Raw genomic sequence first — 21997 nt, 5'->3', positions numbered from 1 at the left:
ACCCCATCGTTGGTCTTACGAATCTATCGTACCGTCGCACCGTCGCTTCGCCCCGTAGCAGCTCAGATCCCTTCGCCGGCCGGCACAGATATACACACCCACACTCACACAAAAGTTGTAAGTACACACGGAGCTTCGAATAAATATTGTTTAAAGAGAATTCAAGTGTCTTATGCATTCCCGATCGGTATCCGAGCCGACCCTAAAACAGTGTAAAGAGGGCCACAGCTGGTAGCGGAGCTCAAAGGGAGTCCCAGCGAGTAATACAGTTGAGTACGCAACCCTTAGCTGGTGGTCTTGTCATTGCCGATCGACCCGATAGCAGCGGAAAACAACGTCGGGTATGTGGGACGAAGTTGATGGAACGATTGGTTCGACGAAGAGTGCAGAACTCCAGACAGATTGTGGAGATGAAGTGCGAAGTGCGAAGCCAAGTGCGAAGAGATGCAATAGCTGCGCCGTTCTCAAGAAACACGCAAGTTCTATCAGAAGCTCAACGCGTCCCGCAAAGACTTCGTGTCGTGAGCTGAAATGTGCAGGGATAAGTATGGGAGCATTTTGATGGATGAACGTGTGGTGAAAAGTTGAAGCAGCACTACAAGGAACATTTAAATGGCGCTGAGAGTACAGGTATAGAAAATCAAGGCAGGGGAGGAGATGACTACGAACGATGGAAGCCAACCAGCCCCCACCTGGAGGGAAGTGAAGGATGCCATCCAACAGCTGAAGACCAATAAAGCAGCTGGTAAGGATGGTATAAGGCTACCCAGACAACCAGAATGCATGCATAATAGAATTGTTTTTCTGTAATGCGATGCCTATGCGCACAAATTTCATCGCTTACCAGTCGCGAAAACACTTTTTACGTACAAAAGTGGAGGCGATATAAGTGTATTTCTTATCCGACGTTGCACGGAAGTGTATGCGATGTGCACGATTTTTATGCGAGTTTGTTCGTTATGCATTGCGATGTAGTTTGTGATAACAAACTCTGTTTGACAGATAATCCGATTTCATGTGAGTTTGATTGCAGGAATATGCGATGTCAACAAATGAAGCTGGAATAAACTCGTAAAATAGCCTACTGTGCGGGAAAATTTATAAATAAACTGATGAGCTTTGCACAACAATGCGAATCTGATGAAACTTGGATCGGTAAACGATTTTGATCGTGCATTCTTATGCGATGTGTGGTTGTCTGGGTAGACATTGGGCGGCTACAAGACGGTCACGGTGCGCCGGTAGACCGTTATTATAAAATAAAAATGTCCATCAAAACTAAGAACAGGGCTCGATTCCTATGGTAATTCTGCACCTCTGGACCAATTTTTAAAAAAATCGCTAGGAGGAATCTCGAGAAATCTTGATTTTTTTTATTCATTATAAATTATACTATTATAAATCTTTACAAATGATTAAGCTCACCAAACTGACATAGGTATGTTTTTTGTATGGCTTGAAGCCGTCTACCTTCAATAATGCTACCTCTCGTTTAGAACCATTCATGAATTCACGTGCAGGCTGTAGATTATTTGTTAATGCCATTCAGATTTAAGTTTGTATTTTGTATTGTATTTACAAATGTATTCAAGAATTAGCAGTAAAGATTGGAGTACGGTTTACGGAAGAAATTGATGAAAAAACCAACAGCTTAAAAATTTGTTTAACGTAGTGTAGTTGTTTAGCATTATATAACAGGTTAGATCTTCGTCAGATGCTGTAACAATTGAATTGACGGAGCTTTATCAAATTCTGAGATTTCCCCGCAAAAGGATCATCGGATGGCAATGACTCCAAGATGGCGGTAAGGGAAAGTTACGATTTTCAAGAGTGAGCTCGGCATATAGAATGAGATCTCGAGAACCAAGGAAAACATCAGGAAAAATGCACAAGAGAAAGAAAAAAAATACAAGCTTTGTGCATATTCTTTTAAGTTTTCGGTTACGACGAAAATAAAATATTCAATTTTTGAACTTTTAAAAACACTTTAATAAAGAAACAAAATGAACCATTGCTTATTTCCGTCACTACACATCTAGTTCGCAATTGTTAACACGATTTTAAAGTTGTTCGAGAAGTGTTAATGTAATGTTAAGTAAATTTATGGGTGAACCAAGTACAGATGAGGCATCAACAAATTGCATAGAGTTCACTAGAATCCCGATCTTTCAGATTACGTCACGGTAAGTTACTCTGCTTAAACATTAACAATTTTCTAATTAATATTTCAACCAGCAGGTTCTGAATGATTTCAAAAAAGTGTACGCAAGATACATCTCGTTGAAACTCGAGCATGGTTTTGAGGAAGCAATTGATGGCTTTGCAGCAGCTGGAAAAAGCCGCAGCTTTCATGCACGTCAAAGTTCCATATCTTGAATTATCATGTTTCAGAGTTCTGCAGAGGTACCGGAATAAGTCTTGAATTACATATCAAACATCTAGTCCGTTGATTAGAACTTTGACGAGATTTGGCAGCAAAGATCGGTTAATAAGTGCTGTGATCGAGTATAACAGCTTCTAACTACTATTATTCTACACGAACTCTAGTCTTACTTCTCTCCATTATGAACATAATCACTAAATTAAAATTAATATTTACCTTTCATTCTATTAAACATGGAAAGCAACACTTATACTAAACTCGAGCAAGTTAGCCATACAAAAACATACTTAAGTCAGTTTTGTAAGCTAAGTCAGTAGTAAATATTTATGGTTCTAATAACGGCAACGTGTGCTTAGGGCCATCTTTGGCGTTGTGCAAGAGAATGGTGTGTGGCGGCGAAGGATGAAACAAGAGCTCGCCCAGCTCTACGGCGAACCAAGTACCCAGAAGATAGCTAAAGCTGGAAGGGTACGATGGGCAGGGCATATTTCAAGAATACCGGACAGCAACTCTGCCAGCTGGTGGTTACTTCCAACCCGGCAGGCACAAGAAGAATTGAAGGACATCTATCTAGGTGGATTAATCGGGGTTTTTGGTGATATTTTTAGATTCTTATATGGATTCTTTTGAAATTTCTTAACTAAAAACTTCAAATCAAGATTTCTCGAGATTCCTCCTAGGGATTTTTTTAAAAATTGGTCCAGAGGTGCAGAATTACCACAGGAATCGAGCTCTGTACTTGGTTTTGATGGACATTTTTATTTTATAATAACGGTCTACCGGGGCACCGTGGGTAGACTAGCCCAAGACTACGCGCAGCAGCTGGAAGTGGCACTCCCAACGGAAGAGCAGCTAGGCGCAGCATCTCTTGAAGATGGCTGGAGAGATATTCGATCCGCCATTGGAAACATCGCAACCGCTGCACTAGGCACGGTGGCTCCGGTCAGAGATACGACTGGTATGACGGCGAATGTGAGCAGTTAGTTGAGGAGAAGAATGCAGCATGGAAGAGATTGCTGCAACACCGCACGAGGGCGAACGAGGCACGATACAAACGGGCGCAGAACAGACAAAACTCGATTTTCCGGAAGAAAAAGCGCCAACAGGAAGATCGAGACCGCCTACAAGGTACTCTCCCAAATTTTATGCCGCCGACTCACACCAATTGCAAGAGAGTTCGTGGGGCAGTACCAGGCGGGATTTATGGGTGAACGCTCTACCACAGACCAGGTGTTCGCCATACGTCAGGTATTGCAGAAATGCCGCAAATACAACGCGCCCACACATCATCTATTTATCGACTTCAAAGCCGCATATTTATTTATTTATTTCTTCGTTTTGAATTATATATATACAATATACAATATGATACAATCGATCGGGGCCAGCTGTGGCAGCTAATGCACGAAAACGGATTTCCGGATAAACTGATACGGTTGATCAAGGCGACGATGGATCGGGTAATGTGCGTAGTTCGAGTTTCAGGGGCATTCTCGAGTCCCTTCGAAACGTGTAGAGGGTTACGGCAAGGTGATGGTCTTTCATGTCTGCTATTCAACATCGCTTTGGAGGGAGTAATACGAAGGGCAGGGATTGTCACGAGTGGTACGATTTTCACGAAGTCCGTCCAGTTATTTGGTTTCGCCGACAACATTTACATCATGGTATGTAACATTGAGGGGATGGAGGAAGCCTACATCAGACTGAAAAGCGAATCTAAACGGATTGGACTAGTCATCAACACGAAGACGAAGTACATAATAGAAATAGGCTCAAGAGAGGTCGATGTAAGCCACCCACCATGAGTTTCTATCGGTGGTGACGAAATCGAGGTGGTTGAAGAATTTGTGTACTTGGGCTCACTGGTGACCGCCGATAACGATACCAGCAGAGAAATTCGAAGACGCATAGTGGCTGGAAATCATACGCACTTTGGACTCCGCAAGACGCTCCGATCGAATGGAGTTCACCGCCGTACCAAACCGACTATCTACAAAACGCTCATCAGTCCGGTAGTTCTGTACGGACACGCGACCTGGACAAAACTCGTGGAGGATCAACGCGCTCTTGGAGTTTTCGAGAGGAAAGTGTTGCGTATCATCTATGGTGGGGTGCAGATGGCGGACGGTACGTGGAGGAGGCGAATGAACCACGGGTTGAATCAGCTGTTAGGAGAACCATCCATCCACCATCCACCGCGAAAATCAGAAGACTGCGGTGGGCCGGGCAAGTAGCCAGAATGTCGGACAGTAATCCGGTGAAGATGGTACTCGACAACCATCCGACGGGAACCAGAAGCCGAGGTGCACAGCGGCAAAGTGGATCGATCAGGTGGAGGACGATTTGCGGACCCTCCGCAGACTGCGTGGTTGGCGAAGTGCAGCCATGGACCGAGCTGAATGGAGAAGACTTTTATGTGCCACCCCGGCCTAAGTCTGGTAATAAATAATAAAAGGATGGTATCGGAGCTGAGCTCATCATGATGGGCTTTTCCGCTGGCCACTTGCCTGATAGTCACAATCTGAGAAACTGAATAGCTACCGGAGGAGTGGAAGGAAGGGGTTATATGCCCCATCTACAAGAAAGGCGACAAGCTGGAGTGCGAGAACTTTCGAGCGATCACGGCCGCTCGACAACCGACCAGGTCTTTACTGTACGGCAAATCCGTCAAAAAATGCCGTGAATACCAGGTCCCAACGCACCATCTGTTCCTTGATTTCAAGGCGGCATACGACAGTATACACCGGGTAGAGTTGTGGAAAATTATAGACGAGAACAGCTTGATCAAAGCAACGGTGGATGGTGTGCAAAACTGTGTGAAGATTTCGGGCGAACACTCCAGTTTGTTCGAATCGCGCCGGGGACTAAGACAAGGTGATGGACTTTCGTGCCTGTTGTTCAACATTGCGCTAGAAGGTGTCATGCGGAGAGCCGGGTGTAACAGCTGGGGTACAACTTTCAACAGATCCAGTCAATTTATTTGTTTCGCGGATGACATGGACATTGTGGGCCGAACATTTGCAAAAATGGCAGAAATATACACCCGCCTGAAACGTGAAGCAACAAAAGTTGGACTGGTCGTGAATGCATCGAAGACAAAGTATATGCTTGTGGGCGGAACCGAGCGCGACAGGGCCCGCCTGGGAAGCAGTGTTGCGGTAGACGGGGATACTTTCGAGGTGGTCGAGGAATTCGTCTACCTTGGATCCTTGCTAACGGCTGATAATAATGTAAATCGTGAAATACGAAGGCGCATCTTCTGTGGAAGTCGGGCCTTCTACGGGCTCCAGAAGAAACTGCCGCCCAAAAAGATTCACCACCGCACCAAATGTGTCATGTAAAAGACGCTGATAAGACCGATAGTCCTCTACGGACATGAAACATGGGCAATGCTCGAGGAGGACTTGCAAGCACTCGGAGTATTCGAGAGACGGGTACTTAGGACCATCTTTGGCAGTGTGCAAGAAGACGGTGTTTGGCGGCGAAGAATGAACCACTAGCTCGTTCAGCTCTACGGCGAACCCAGTATCCAAAAGGTAGCTAAAGCCGAAAGGGTACGATGGGCAGGGCATTGTGGCGTCAAATTGTTGATTCAGTGTTATCTGTTAAGATGTAAACTAAACAAATGAATGGTTTAAAATCCCCGAACAACTTTGTAGTAGACGGCAACTTTCTTAATCCTACCGATCCCGAGATATCGAAACAAAACGATAATTCATATACACTAGCGCCGCTAAGTGGAAGAACCACAAATCAATTTTTTTTCTTTACTAATAGGGTCGCATGGAATCATATATGGATTAAGAATTTGTTTTACTTTGCCAAGATTTTTAGAAATGTTATAAGAAACATCGCGCGGTCGGTGGTGTTCCGTTGGTTCCGGATCTTCCGGAGGACCAGCATAAGATTCATTGGACTTAAAAAATGACCTCAATGAGAGTTTTTATCCCCACTATTATTTTCCCAAAAAAAATCATGCTGGATTCATTTTAATTGGTTTCAATATAACGGATTTTCGGACTGTTGTAGTTTTTCCAATATGCGAGTTCTGATGTTATGAAAGTTATAGACGGAGGGCTTGTAACGACCCCTTGGTCGGCGCGCCGAATAATACGGTGTAGGTATATCTGTCAATCAATATATGTCATGCAGCTGCAACTAGGGCTTCCATTCCCGGAAACGATTTCCCGGGAAATCATATTTCCCGGGATTCCCGATTCCCGGGATTTGTGTATCAGTTTCCCGAATTCCCCGGGAAATGAAAATACTTAAAATATTTTGTAATAATAGTCTTTTTTTTTAATTTGATGATAACGGTTTTTGGGGTATCAATTACATTTTTTTACTAGCATCGTCTCACTATTTGTTTTCCTTTTGAAGTTTATGAATTTAAGTCATACTGAAAATGCTACAGAATCATACGGTGCATTCCAACACGTGTTGAAGGGAGACAAAGAACCAGTTTATATATATCGTTGGTTAATTCAGTAGGTCCAAACGTCGGTAAGCGTTGTGAAGTCGAATTAAAAATTTAGTGTCTGTGGTGAAACAGCAGAGCTACTAATGTTCGCAGATATTCAGGCAATTGCAGTGACAGCTTTGGCAAGTTTGTCCTATTATTGTCAATGGTATTTTAAGAGCTTCAATCCTTTTTGAGTCAATTCCCGAACAGATTCATATTCCAAAGACTCGTTTGTATTTTGGGATATTTCTGAAAAATTTCATTTTTTCATTGAATATTTTATAATATTGGTGGGCTAACAGATCTTGATGGAAAAACAGATTTAAGGTTTTTAGTATGCGATCATTACAACTGTCTTACAACAAATACTCGCAAAACTTTTGCAATTTGATGCGTTTCAGGTGCTGTTCGGCATTTCAAGCAAAGGAAGAATTCTCATTTCAAATATTTCATTCATCTGCTTTAAATACATTCGAAGACACTGCAGATCTTACTTTTGAGCCAGAGCAGATGCTGATACCTATGACATGGCGAACGTTTTGTAGAAGGAGTTAACGCTTTTCAAACTGAACAAAAACTTTCTCAGGCTTTCAACTACTTTTTCATCATTTGAGGACAAAATAGCAAGAATCACTGATGTAGAATGTATATTTTCGAAATCATATTTTACGACAAAATTTAAACTACGATTTTGAATTTAGTTTCGAGAATTTTTTTATTTCCCGGGATCCCGGGAAATCCCGGGAAATAATTATTTCATTTCCCGTTTCCCGGGAAGTTGATTCCCGGGAAAAATGGAAGCCCTAGCTGCAACCAGCTCTCGGAAGAACAATTTGACAATCAGCTCTTTACCACAAAAACAAATCGAAGGCGACTCAAAACTGTTAATATGTACATGCGAACTATTGTTATGATTGTGAATTACAAATTATTATAAAACGGATACTTTTAGATACTATATGAAATATTGTGCGACTAGCTTAGATATAGGTTTCTTGAATTTCAATAGGGTAAGATGGAATACAAAGTGAATTTATAACAAAAACTAATTTCCTAATGTTGGGATAGATAACCTTCAACCAATCTACTGTAGCATACGGTAGCCCGTTAGGTGCCTGAATATATAAAGTTCAGCTTTCTATCCACGGTAAGCCAGATTTGAATCTGTATGAAACTCAATTAAAGCATGTAATTGGTAGGTGAGGTCAGCTGGATAATCACTGCTGGAAGCTAGCTAAGATTCATAGCTGTAGTGCGTGATCACTAGTCACAAACCTTAAATAACGGTAATTCCAATAAGAATTCACAGTCCTATCATCAAATCCTAATGCGATGCAATTGCAGGTTTAGAATTACACTAATAATAAAACAAAACTAGGAAAAACGAAGGGAATAAGAATACTAAACGTAAGTGGAAACAATTTGTAGCTGATGCTTATCTAATGAACTTTGTTATTTACAGAAAGTTTTTAATATACAACATATTAAGAAACTTGGAATATCTTATTTCCTGTTGGTCCATGCCAACAGGGCTATTCCACCAAATCTAATCGCCAGCATGGGCTATTCAATCGTTGCACTTTTTCCCATGCAATCGAATGATTTTCTGTTGTTTTACCCTTCTTACACCCTAAGAAGGGTATAAAGATCGCTTGAAAAACCGACTTTTCATCCGAGGCTCGGAGACCCAAGTCGTTTATACCAATCAACTCAGCTCGACGAACTGAGCACATGTATGTATGTGTGTGTGCGTGTGTGCGTGTGTGCGTATGTGTGTGCGTTACAAAAATCTCACATCAAGATCTCAGCCGTCCGTGGACCGATTTGCACGATTTTAACACTAAACGAAAGCTATGACTTTGTCATTGTACAAGTTCAATTTTTTTTGCAATCGGACATTTGGTTCCAGAGATATGTGAGAAATACGAACATGAAGTGTATTTTTAGAAAACTAACAAAATAATGTCACATAAATATCTCAGCCGTCTGTAAACCAATTTGCATGATTTTATCTTTAAACGAAAGCTATGACTTTGCCATTGAACCCATTGTATTTTGTTTTTGCAATTAGTCATTGGGTTCCGGAGATATCTCTGAAATACGAACATGAATCATTAGACGTGTCAACTTCACACATTGGTAAAATATGTCCCATCAAGATCTCAGTCGTCCTTGGACCGATTTGTGCGATTTTATCTTTAAACGAAAGCTATGTTTTTGTCATTGGACCCATTAATTTTTTTCTGCAATCGGAAATTCGGTTTCAGAGATATCTGTGAAATACGAATATGAGACATATTTTCAGACTACTAATGAAGAATTGTCACACCAATATCTCAGCCGTCTATGACCCGATTTGAACTCTTTTGGGCTTAAACAGAAGCTGTAATATTGCCATTTAAGGCGGCAAATCAAATCTGCAGCCTTTTTGTATTATTTAAAAATTGTTAAATTTTCAGAAATATCCCTTTTTACCCTTCTTACACCCTAAGAAGGGTATAAAGATCGCTTGAAAAACCGACTTTTTATCCGAGGCTCAGAGACCCAAGTCGTATATACCAATCAACTCAGCTCGACGAACTGAGCACATGTATGTATGTGTGTGTGTGTGTGCGTGTGTGCGTGTGTGCGTCTGTGTGTGCGTTACAAAAATCTCACATCAAGATCTCAGCCGTCCGTGGACCGATTTGCACGATTTTAACACTAAACGAAAGCTATGACTTTGTCATTGTACAATTTCAATTTTTTTTGCAATCGGACATTTGGTTCCAGAGATATGTGAGAAATACGAACATGAAGTGTATTTTTAGAAAACTAACAAAATAATGTCACATAAATATCTCAGCCGTCTGTAAACCAATTTGCATGATTTTATCTTTAAACGAAAGCTATGACTTTGCCATTGAACCTATTGTATTTTGTTTTTGCAATTAGTCATTGGGTTCCGGAGATATCTCTGAAATACGAACATAAAGCATTAGACGTGTCAACTTCACACATTGGTAAAATATGTCCCATCAAGATCTCAGTCGTCCTTGGACCGATTTGTGCGATTTTATCTTTAAACGAAAGCTATGTTTTTGTCATTGGACCCATTCATTTTTTTCTGCAATTGGAAATTCGGTTTCAGAGATATCTGTGAAATACGAATATGAGACATATTTTCAGACTACTAATGAAGAATTGTCACACCAATATCTCAGCCGTCTATGACCCGATTTGAACTCTTTTGGGTTTAAACAGAAGCTGTAATATTGCCATTTAAGGCGGCAAATCAAATCTGCAGTCTTTTTGTATTTTTTAAAAATTGTTAAACTTCCAGAAATATCCCTTTTTTTTATTTTGAAATCGTTAAAAGCATGATAATATCAGTTATTTTACATTCAATTGAAGGTCATATGCATAGAAATTGTAATATGCACTGGGCACACACAACCATTCAAAAGTGTAAGAAGGGTTGCGTTCACTGTAGGTGGATTAAGTCGGGTTTTTAAAAATATTCTCGATTATTTGAGACGTGGTCTTTCCGCTCCCCGTAACCGGGCACTATAGCACTATAGAGTCTAGATAGGTTTGATTTCGAATTATTCTCGATTCCCTGCACATAGTGTATTCAATATTCATTGTTTCCCTAGAAAAGTTTTTATTGAATAACTGTGAAAACGCTGATATAAAACTTAGTTGAAAACAGACCAAAGTTTTGGAATGTAGAGCCATGAAAGAAAAAGAAGGTGGAGAAGTTTTATCTTAGATTTCAAATTTTTCATAATTTGCCATAATTTTAAATTAGGATAATAAGAAATTAGAGTCTGAACCGTTATTTTTTCATAATGCAATTGCACGAGCAAATCCATTTTCAGAAGCATTGCGGGTTGTATTATAGCCGCCGAATACTTGGCATTGTATCCAGTTTTGAGAACTGTTTCTGAAGCGGATTCATCGTTGGACAAGTAGGAACTCAAAAGGAAAGACAGCGCTAGGGCCCAGCACAGGAAAGGGTAAATGATACCCGCAATGCATCATTCGATTGAGTAACACAATTTCTTGGAAACAAAGTCACCCCGTGAGCAGTAATAATTCAGTAACTCAAGTGGCTACATTGTGAGAAACCTTTGGCGTGACCAGCGTGATTTTGTCTACCTTCTGTGTCGTTGTGAAGTTGCCTTCACTTCTCACATGATGGTCCTAAATGCTAATGAGAGCTAAACGGGCTCGTTGAGTGGGTGGCAAATGCTTCTTTCGGGTCAAGTTGGAATTGAGTTATGGGCCATGACGGGGTGACATTCATCAAAGGGTACTAGCGTTTACCGAAAATAAGGTAAATTAGTGTCCAATGGTTAAAGTTTCCGTGAAAATTCCGGTGCAACAGTATCATGTCATGATTTATTCACAATCATCATCGTGAATTTCCACAAAATTGCAGCCGGAACAATTGCACGAAGGTCACTTCGTCAGTGCTGTGCCATCCGTACAAAAGCTCGTGCAAAAATCGCGTGAACCGAATCCACTAATTAATTGACATATATACATTAATCAGCACAAATAACAGCTGTTGAACGGTTGCTCTGCCCATCACAGTCATTATCGCGTTTATAAACAGACAGGAGAGCACTGCGGCAACGGAAACAACAAAAATGCTAGTTGGCTCCTTTTCCCTAACCGATGTTGGCGGCATTTACCACGATTTAATAATTCACATCAAAAACTTTTTGCCGACTGTTTTCCAACTAGTGCCGGTGAGTTTGCCACATCAAGATTTTCGCGATTTCTACGAATGATACTTTATGCTCATTTTTATTAGAAAATTGATGGGAAGTAATAAGATGTAATTAATTATCAAACAGCTGTTTTTGATATGTATTCAATGATAATGAGTATGGTTGACCACCGCGGGTTATACTTCAAAAATGCAGGAAGGAGCAATTAAACATAGAAAAATCACAACATGGATAATACCACCTTTAAAACGTGCCTCAAGTGTACGATTCGGGAAAATGAAAATCAATTCATGAGAAATTTATAGCATTTTGCGACCATAGATGAGTTAGTCTAGGGCAGCCGTCTGCCTATATGATCGCATATTTGTAACACTCACATTTTTGATCATTTTGTAAAAAAAACTGTGAATTGTTCAGGAAGCTTAATTTTGCATCTAATCCTACAGCAGTAAAATAGGCTTTACTACCTTGCTTATCTGTGCTAAGCTGGGAATGGTTGAGTTTGTGAGGAGTATTGACAAACGATTTACAAAATTAACCAAAATGCAAATGCTACACAAAAACAAAAATAATCATATTGATAACAATAACCATTCAACTAAGAAGACATAAAAATTTAAATTTCCAGTTTATTGGGCTCCAGATCAAATTGATACATTTTCATAACACAATGTGCAAATCATATACTCTACAAGTTCAACAGCATTAATTAATTTTGATACGTTTCAATCCAACTAACGAATCTCCATTTGCTCTTGCATTTCCAGAGGTAAGACCACCCTCGAAAAAAGGCACCCCCGTAGTGGTAGAATTCAGCATATTCGTCGTCGACATCAACTCGATCAACGTGGAGGACATGGATTTCAGGTACTGCTTGACGAACGAACGCTTCCCCTAATTGGCATCCACTTTGTTCAATTTCCGCTTTCGTGCTCCAAACTGTACCACTGCCGAATCAGATATAATTCCTATCATTTAACAAAGAATTCTCAATTTTCATCCATGCAAAACAACAACGGCAACGATGACGACGACGGCGACCAAAAACGATGTGCCTTCCCTTGCAGAGTAGATATGTTCGTGCACCAGAAGTGGGTCGAGTCGCGGCTGGACTTGCATGACGACATCTTCGAGGATGGCGACGATCACGTTATACTTCCGCCCGAGTTTTTCGACAACCTCTGGCAGCCGGATCCGTACTTTCTGAACTCGAAAATATCAGGTGAGTTTGGATTTTCGCAAGTTTGTCATTTCACGTGCTTTTTCTTCACGGGAATAGCAGAACGGCGCAAGTTTACCAAGGATCGTCTCATTTCATTCTCATAACCGTGTCATCATGAAATTTTGAAAAGTTTGTTTCAACCATAGTGTTTAGATTCTTTCTTGGATTAATAAGTATTAGTATGCTTGTGCTTTCTTTGAGTTGATTTTTCAGATTACTATTTTTAGTTCGCGTTGTGTCATTTAGATTCAGATTATCGAAATATTTCTTTTTTAGAGAAGTTGTTGTATTCTTTTACAAACCAATACAAAACAAAAACAATTACCGTTTCTCTATATCTTAATTCGTTAAAATTTTAAATATCTTTAGAGGTTTCTAGAACAACTGAATTGAAATTCAAAATAAGTTTTAAGATTAAGGTCACTCCTGACGGAATCCAAGTTTCAAAGTGCTCGCGTTTTCGGGGGCACACCACTCGATACGGAAGAAACGCACAACTGTCATTTTTGTTGATTTAGTTTTGCTGCGTCGCAGCATGCGTAGTCCAGGAAGTCGCAAATGCATTTCCCGTAAGTAGTCATATACATATATTACAGAGAACACGTAATAAAGCTTTTTTGAAAAGTCGTGAAAAATTTGATTTTAAAAAGTGCCTGGGCAATACGCCCCATCTTAGCCAAAGACGTTTCATAGCCCTTCATTAATATTTTATCAATCCCATAATAAAAAGGTTACAAATCCTTATGTGCTTGACACAAACAAACATAACTCCTTTTAATCAGGTTTGAATTATATTTCAATAGTTTCCATATAATTTGGAAGCAACTACTGCATGCTCGCCGCGCTTGTGTCCACTTGGTAAGGGCATATCGTCCTGCCTACACTGGGGCGTTTTGTCCAGTGAAACATATTTTCGAAAATCGTTACATTTTTGAAGATGGAAGCAATTTAGTATCATATTAACCACTGAGAAAAGTTATTTTGTTGCCCAACTGAGTGTTCCAGTGCAAGTTTTGCGGACAGTATGCTAGCGTCGCTCCAGAATGTTGAGCAAACAAACATTAAAAGTTACATCAAAACTGTAACTTTTTGTATTTTGCTATTATTTTCATAGAGTAATACAAAAATACTTCCACATTCACATAGTATTATAGTTTTACAAATATTTAAAGGTACCAACTGATTTTAACATGGGGTCTCCAGTAGCCTTGTGAGCAAAGGCATAGGATTGCCAATCCTGAGATGGCGAGTTCTATTCTCGGTCCGGCCTCGAGGTGTTTTCGGGTTGTTTCGGGTGTTTTCGGGTTGGAAACATTATCGATTCCCTGGACATAGTGTATCAATTGTACTTGACACACAAGATACATACTCATGCAATGGCGGGCATAGAAAAGCTTTCAATTAATTACTGAGGAAAAGCTAATAGAATACTAAGTTGAAAAGCTAGGCCAAGACCCAGTTGGAATGTAGCGCCATAGAAGAAGAAGAAGAAGAAGAATAACTGACTTTGACTCTTAGTTATTTATAGTTTTCTAGAAATCAAAGGGGGGCGTTTTGGCCAAGTGGGGCGCATTATACCGTCTTACCATATTATCGATAACTGATAAACTGGGGGCCCTCCTTACCCGTGTGGTAAGACGCACGGCTACAAAGCAAGACCATGCTGAGGGTGGCTGGGTTCGATTTCCGGTGCCCGTCTAGGCAATTTTCGGATTGGAAATTGCCTCGACTTCCCTGGGCATAAAAGTATCATCGTGCTAGCCTCATGATATACGAATGCAAAAATGGTAACCTGGCTTAGAAAACTCGCAGTTAATAACTGTAGAAGTGCTCAATGAACACTAAGCTGCGAGGCGGCTCTGTCCCAGTGTGGGGATGTAATGTCAATAAGAAGAAGAAGAAGAACTGATAAAAAGTTTTGAAATAGTTATACCAACCAATCCCGTACATGCATCGCAAGCACAGACATCAAAATCAAGCATCATTCGGGTTTGGATTCAACCCTCAGTTCAAACAAGATTCCACGCAGAGCGACGCAGCGGACAGACACAGCAGCACGAAGGCACTGGTAACTGTCTCAACGGTAAACCATCACATCGATGGTGGTGGGCGTCGGTTGGTTTCTACAGAGCATTCAACCTCAGTGATGGAACCATAACGCTTTGGTCAGCAGTAGCGGCGAGGGGCCGTCACCGACAGCAGCACACATCTGACGCTTTCGCGACGGTAGAAGCGGTTTAGCAGAAAGTAAATCATCGGCTGGTTGTCGGCGACAACAGCAACACAAAGTGAAATTTCAACGCGGAATTCTAACAAACGTTCGGTTGCTGTTACTGATTAAAATGCGCATTGTGAATAGAAAATCGGTTTCGGCTCAGAATTTTATATGAAGAAAGGGGTGACAACAGAAATTAGCGTCTGTTGCGGTCCAGTGCCACCAGTGGCGATGCTGAAAATTTATTCTAAATGGTGGCGTCTTATCGAAAAATTATCGAGTGGCCGTCGGACAATAGCAGCACAAAGTGAAATTCCAACGCAAGTTGCTGTTAGTTATAAGAAAGGCACATTTGGGGAAAGAAAATCGGTTCTTCTCAGGACCAGCATTTTCTTAAAGAAAAGGTTAATTGCAATAATGGACTGTTTCGATGGCATCAGTGTTGGGCGTGGTAACTTGGTTGTAGTTGGTATTTGGAGAGAAGAAAAAGATGAACCGATGTGAAATTTTGCAAGGTAATGAAACACAACCACGTGTCCTAGTCCTAGTAAACAATATACCTCAAGCATGAAAAACATTTGACAATTTCTCGTGTTAAATCCGCTACTGCAAAACGGTACTACAGCGATAAAACATGTAGAATGTAAGGTCCTTATAAGTACATATTTTATTTGAAAAAGATTAACAGGAGTAAAATATGTTGTTCAAATATACAATATTCTGTTATATATTACATAACTCATGCTCGAAGAACGGAGCACTCATGAAGCCTGTGGCCTTCATGTTTTTCGATGATTTGATATAAGCCGTCAATTCGCCAGCTGTGATCTCCAACTCCTCCGAGACGTCGTTGGGAATGAGATGGATGCTGTAAGCATGCTCGTTAACGGCTGCTTCGTATAGACTGATGATGTTTTGTCCAAGGTTGTGGAATGGGCCGAGGTTTGGATTTTATGATTTTGGTCAATTTCCAGAACGGCTTTGCACTGTCTGGAAGAGTGCGGATCTTATTGGAAAAAGAATGCGGTCATGTTTTCGTTTCTGGCTGTCTGATTTTCCTGTCCCTATTTTTTTAATCGACTAGAAAAGGGCCTGTATAGAAAAAAAGTTCAGTGGAAGAAATAAAGTGTGGTTTTGTTCTTAAAGTGAATCGTGGTTAATGAAGATTTCAAACGCACAAAATAGCGAAACGATGGGCCCCTTGGAAGACCAGTGGTAGCAGGTGCTGTTTTATTTCTCCGCAACTTATTTTGCAACCATCATCAAGGGAGAGTCTTCTGATTTCATGGTCAACGAAGAACGAGCACGCGAAAATTTGGTGAGATCTTTTAATTATATCCGTACCATCTTGGGCCGGACCACGATTTAAACAAGCCGTCTCCAGACTGAGAGTTTGGAAGTCTCTTAGTCTCTTACTCACGCATCTGATCTTGTTTCCTTTGGCATGCAGAACCAGGGCTGACAATAGTCATCGTCATAGCACGAAATGCCACTGTAGCGACGAGTTGCTGTGTCTTCATTGCTACTCTACACATCGTCAACGATGCACACGACGTTGGCTTTCGTCATGTAACGATTGACGATGACGATTTGCATGACGACATCGAAGAACGAAGACTTCATACTGTTATTCTTCAAACGGCAGTTGCCATGCGAAGATTTTGTAAGACCCTTTGTAATAATGAATTTGAAGTAACGTATAAAAGCGTTATGAATGTTATCGTTACATTCATGTTACCAAAGTTGCTACTATTTGTTTATTTGACACGCCATTATGTTTTTAACCAGTCCATCTATAATGACGTGCAATTAATTGTGTGAAGAAGTGACGACGAATATCGTCATAACTTTTGGTTGCGCGATTATCGTCGTGGTACGCATGCGGCGCGAAGAAAACGAATAGGTGTTGCGTCGTGCAATGTTATGACGAAGGCTAAATTTTTGTCGGTTTCTTCATACGACGAGAATGACTGTAGAACAATCGCGGGATCATCTAAATATTTTGTTCTGCGTTGTGTGAATGAGTTAATTAATTTGCAAGTTTAGTGCGCGTCCGATTGTGTTCATAAAAGCACGCAGAATGATCGCGCGATTATCGAAATATTGTGTTCTGCTTTGCGCGTTCGATTGTGATTTTGTTACACTTCGATAAAACTACACGTTACACCCAGCATACCGTTTACCAAAACGAACCACGCTACGCTCCCTTCCCAATATATCCAACATCCCAGTTCAGATGGGCGGCGCTGGTATTGCTTAATTTGGGGTCACCAGTTCTTACACATTGAAGATGAAGTTAGTCCCAAACATCATCTGTTGGTTATCTGTGTAGTTACAACTGACCTGACAATAACGGATTAGCAACCGTGGGCGGTCAATCATGCTTATGCTCTGGAAAAGCGCGGATCTTATTGGATAAATCACTATTCCTGTGGTCCACCATTCTGGCCGTGTTGCTTACCTGCCTAGCTGTCGGTACATGTTGATCACGGGCCACCAAGATCGCCTCCTCGATGGAACGCAGCTGACGATCAATAGCTTCAGGCGTTTTCGGCTGCGCCTCGTAGTCGACGTTCGCCTCCACGCACCTTTGGAACCGGCCACAGTCGACTCGATGATAATTTTGCCGAGACAGCTGATGCCGATTAACCGAGGAGCACACTTCCACCACCACCGGATAGTGATCCAAGCTGAACTCCTGGTAGACGGCCGAGATGTGGTCATTCATGTTGGTGATGTACAAGCCGATTGTCGAATGGACGCCGGACCGACTCAGCAGAGTGAGGGAATCCGGGCTCAAGATCGTGGATTCCCTTATATCGTTGCTCCAGATGGTGTCATTTCGATTGCCGCGACTGTTGCCCCAGGCTTGATGTTTGGCATTCAGGTCACCGGCAATGATGTACTGACCATGTCTCCATGTTAGATTGAAGTTCCTTCCGAAGGGCGGCCGATGAATCATCGCCAGCTTTAGCTTGAGTTGGGAAGTACGCGATGAGCATGATTGTGGCGACGGAAGTGATCGCTGATGATAGTCAATGTCAAATATGATCAGCTGGAAGCTTGGCAGCAGGCGACAGCTGATGTTGTAGCAAAGAGCGATGTCCACACCACCTCTCCTGGTCGGCCGGTCAAGTCGCACGATACAAAAGTCCGGGATGTGGACGCTCACCTCCGGTCTTAGGTACGTTTCGGTGAAGAACGCAACGTTGATCTCCTTCTCCTCGAGAAAATCAGCCAGTTCGATCAGCCACCCTTTGCTCTTGAGCTAGCGAGCGTTCCGGTTGACCAGGCCCACCCTAGCAGCCATTTTCAATGATGAACATGCCAAGAGTGAAGACGTGGTCGACACGGTTTTGCAGCCGCGCAGCCGAGTAGCGAGCTGTGCGAAGATCGGCATCAGTTACTCCAGAGTGTAGAGCGGAGCAGATTCTTCCGGTAGGACAGTTTCGTTCTCCGGCTGTCACGACGAAGCGTAAACGTAAACAGCGAACGAACGATATTTAAAAACACTTGGAAAATATGCGCGAGCAAAAAGCACGTCCGTACGCGCTGCTTTCACGAACTGGAATGAGCTCAAGAAGAAGAAAATGCATTGGCCCTGGTTATATACGAAAGCACTGACATCAAACGAACGAAAGGCGGAGCAATCAAGCCGGTGCCAATGATACCGATCGCCGACGGTGGAAAGGCTGTGGAAAAGGCAGCAGCGATGATGGTTGCTACGGGCGGTGGCAACAAGGCTCAGAGAAACATCGTCAAGGGTATCTCATCTAAGGCGATAAGCATCATAAACAGCTTCGTAAACGACGTTTTCAAGGCCAAGCTCGTTGTCTTGAAGGGTTGCAAAGTCGTCACCAAGTACGTCAGCTCCTAGTGAACGAGGACGTAGCTCCACATACAACGGCCTTTTTCAGGACCTCCGCCGCGCTTAAAGAGGAAAGGAGTTTTCGTATCGCAATTCGTACCGGAAATTGAAATTTTGAAATGAATTTCCACTTCACTGCTACTGATTTGCTACTGATACCAACGTCTGCAAATTTATTAAAATACCGAAAATTTTATTTGGCTGCTACTAACGCCACTCATTGATTTGATACGTCTTCATTGCAAATAAATTTACACCGTTTACTTCCGACAAGTGCTTTCAATACTACACCCAAAACAATTTTGTGTGACATTATTTGTATTAAGCGTTTTGTATCAGATCTCGCATGCAAACTGATCAGAGAATGTCATATTGGTTATGCCAGCTCATTGCATTAAGTTGGTTTGTTTGGTCTCGATTAATAAATCTAAACGAATCTCTTAGGGCTCCTCCTAGAACAAGTAAGGTACACTGGGGGAAGTGGAAAAGGAAAAATCGATAGTGCATGTTTGAATTAGTGTATAACCAGTTTAAATGATTTAAATGCATTCAATCAAAATGGGCTATCAAAAACAGTCAATTTTGCACCAACTGTGTGGTAATTCATTCCATTTTGGTCGCTAAAAATTTATGGAAATAGATTTCAAAATTAGGAGTTATTTTTCCACTTACCCTAGTGGGATGGGGTAAGTGGAAAACCCATGTTACCTTGACCTTCAATAGTGATGAGTAGTTACATATAACTAAAATCAATACGATAATTGCTCTGAGTATCTTTTGTGGAATAATTTCATTACCTTAACGGAATAGATCCTCAAGGAATTCTCGTAATAGCTAGGGGAGGGCTGGTTTTGCCTTCTCGAACACTAAGTGTACGTAAAGTCTATATGTTCGCCCCACAGATGAAGTTTTTAAAGGAAATATGGGACTTACAGGGTTATAAACAATCAACTTAGTTTAACGAATTGAGATGATGTCTGTATGTGCGTATTTGTATGTATGTGTGTGCGCAAAGCACGTACACAATTATCAGCTTATCTTAAGCACTTGTCCTTAACCAATTTGATCGCAAAAAATTGCATTCAACGGCGAAACTTGTTATGAATAAAAATTAATGTGAATAATACAATATATTTACCTATCAGTGCTATTTTTAACTTTCTTATATTTTTTTTTCATATGTAAAACATGTGAAAGGCATCAATACCGATAGGTGGATTAATCAGGCATTTTCTCATTTATATGAGTCCAATCACCACTGGAATCACAATGATAACAAAGAAGGGACATATTAAGATTCACAGCTATCGAAATAAATTCTGGAGGGAAGAGAAAAGTTGCGTAATTAGTACATTATCCACTTCCCCCGCAGTGTTTGATACCTGGGGTAAGTGTAAAATCTTTGCATTATTTGCTTTCTTGGTACAAACCACTACCAATCGAATGGGATTAGTTTAATTGTATTGTAATGGTCACCTGTGATTTAAATTCACTTAAAAAAAGAACAATTGGTGCAAAAAAGAATTGATTTTATGAATGCAAAAATCAACTTTTCGCGAAACCTAAAATTACAGTTCAAGCGTTAACCGTGTTAGTGTTTGTATTATACAAATTTCAACATAGTATTAGTGTGAGCATCAAAGTATATTCTTGCATAATGTTATGATGTGGTAAAAACTGTAAAGTTTGTGCAATTCCAATTTTTGCAGTCGATTTTTACACTTACCCCCTTTTTCCACTTCCCCCAGTGTACCTTATATAAATCGTGTACAGCAATATAACTTTGAACCACACAGTCTTGATGACGGAAAAGGACACAAATTTGCACGGTGCAGGGCTGACAATCGTCATCTTCATAGCACGAAATGCCACAGTAGGGGGCGTACACATATTACGTAAGCACTTATGGGGGGTGGGGGGAACTGTCAATATTTTACGCGCCATATAAATAAAAATCCTTTGTAGGGGAAAAATCTTACATGGGGGGAGGGGGGATCGAAAAACCCAGAAAAAATGCTTACGTAATAAGTGTACCGCCCCTAGCGACGAGTTGCATTGTCTTCATTGCTACTCTACACATCGTCAATGACGCGCACGACGTTAGCTTTCGTCGTGTAACCAAATCGTCCTGACGACATCGAAGAACGAAGACTTCATACCTTTATTCTTCAAGCGGCAGCTGCCATGCGAAGATTTTTACTAATTCTTTGTAATAATGAATTTGAAACAACGTATGAAAGCATTATGAATGTTATCGATACATTCATGTTACCAAATTTCCTACTATTTGTTTATTTGAGACGCTATTATGTTTTTAACTAGTCCGTCTATAATGACGTGCAATCAATTGTGTGAAGAAGTGACGACGCAAATCGTCTTAACTTTTGGCTGCGCGACTATCGTCGTGGTACGCATGCAGCGCGAAGAAAACGAGTAGGTGTTGCGTCGTGCAATGTTATGACGAAGACTAAATTTTTTTCGCTTTCTTCATACGACGAGAATGACTATTGTCAGCCCTGGCACGGTGCTTATTCAACTCGTATCACTCATTGCTATCCAGATGGTTAGCCTGTCTGTTGAGATGCGCTACATGTGGAGGGTCCAGGTTCAACACCCGTCTTTGGTCGATTTTTTTTTGTAAGGTTGCTGAGGATATTGAAGTATACAGCATTTCATTCCTCAGTGGGAGTGTAAAATTAGATTTAATGTAGACACAAATACATAACCAGTTCTTATTTTCTCGTAACCGGGCACCTAATGCAAGGGCCTACTGTTTACTTAATGCAATCTTTGCATATGTCGCAAATTATGGCAAACTGTACGCGAAAACTAATGCGAGATTGCAATAAAATGTTCCAATCTCTGGTTGGGTGTACCTACTCCAAATGTCTACTGTAGTATACCACTCGACCGAAATCTTAGCAAAGCAATTAATCTACTCATTTATAAATCCACAGATCAACTACTCTTACTTTGATACCGCAAAAAGTGGTAAACAAACCAAGTCATTAAACTTCTATTTGAAACCATCGCAGCGCAAGTCAATAGCCTGGCGCAAAACGCACACATTTAATTTTTTTCGCCGAGATCTCAGCATTTTTTGTTTATTTTCCCGAGATGGGCACCGCC

General features: G+C 41.1%; 1 protein-coding gene across 1 annotated transcript in view; it reads left to right on the top strand.

Annotated features, from left to right (window-relative positions):
* Positions 1-21997, top strand: part of LOC134227838 (glycine receptor subunit alpha-4) — a 180638-nt gene that overhangs the window by 126090 nt on the left and 32551 nt on the right. The window contains exons 4-5 of the mRNA XM_062709521.1: positions 12331-12430; positions 12631-12785. Coding sequence (XP_062565505.1) covers positions 12331-12430; positions 12631-12785 — 255 coding nt within the window. The remainder of the gene's footprint in view (positions 1-12330; positions 12431-12630; positions 12786-21997) is intronic.

Source organism: Armigeres subalbatus, chromosome 3 (genome assembly GCF_024139115.2).
Source record: "Armigeres subalbatus isolate Guangzhou_Male chromosome 3, GZ_Asu_2, whole genome shotgun sequence".
NCBI classification, from domain to species: domain Eukaryota; kingdom Metazoa; phylum Arthropoda; class Insecta; order Diptera; family Culicidae; genus Armigeres; species Armigeres subalbatus.
Note: the sequence above shows the minus strand (reverse complement) of the source record. Positions and strands in the feature narration are given on the sequence as shown.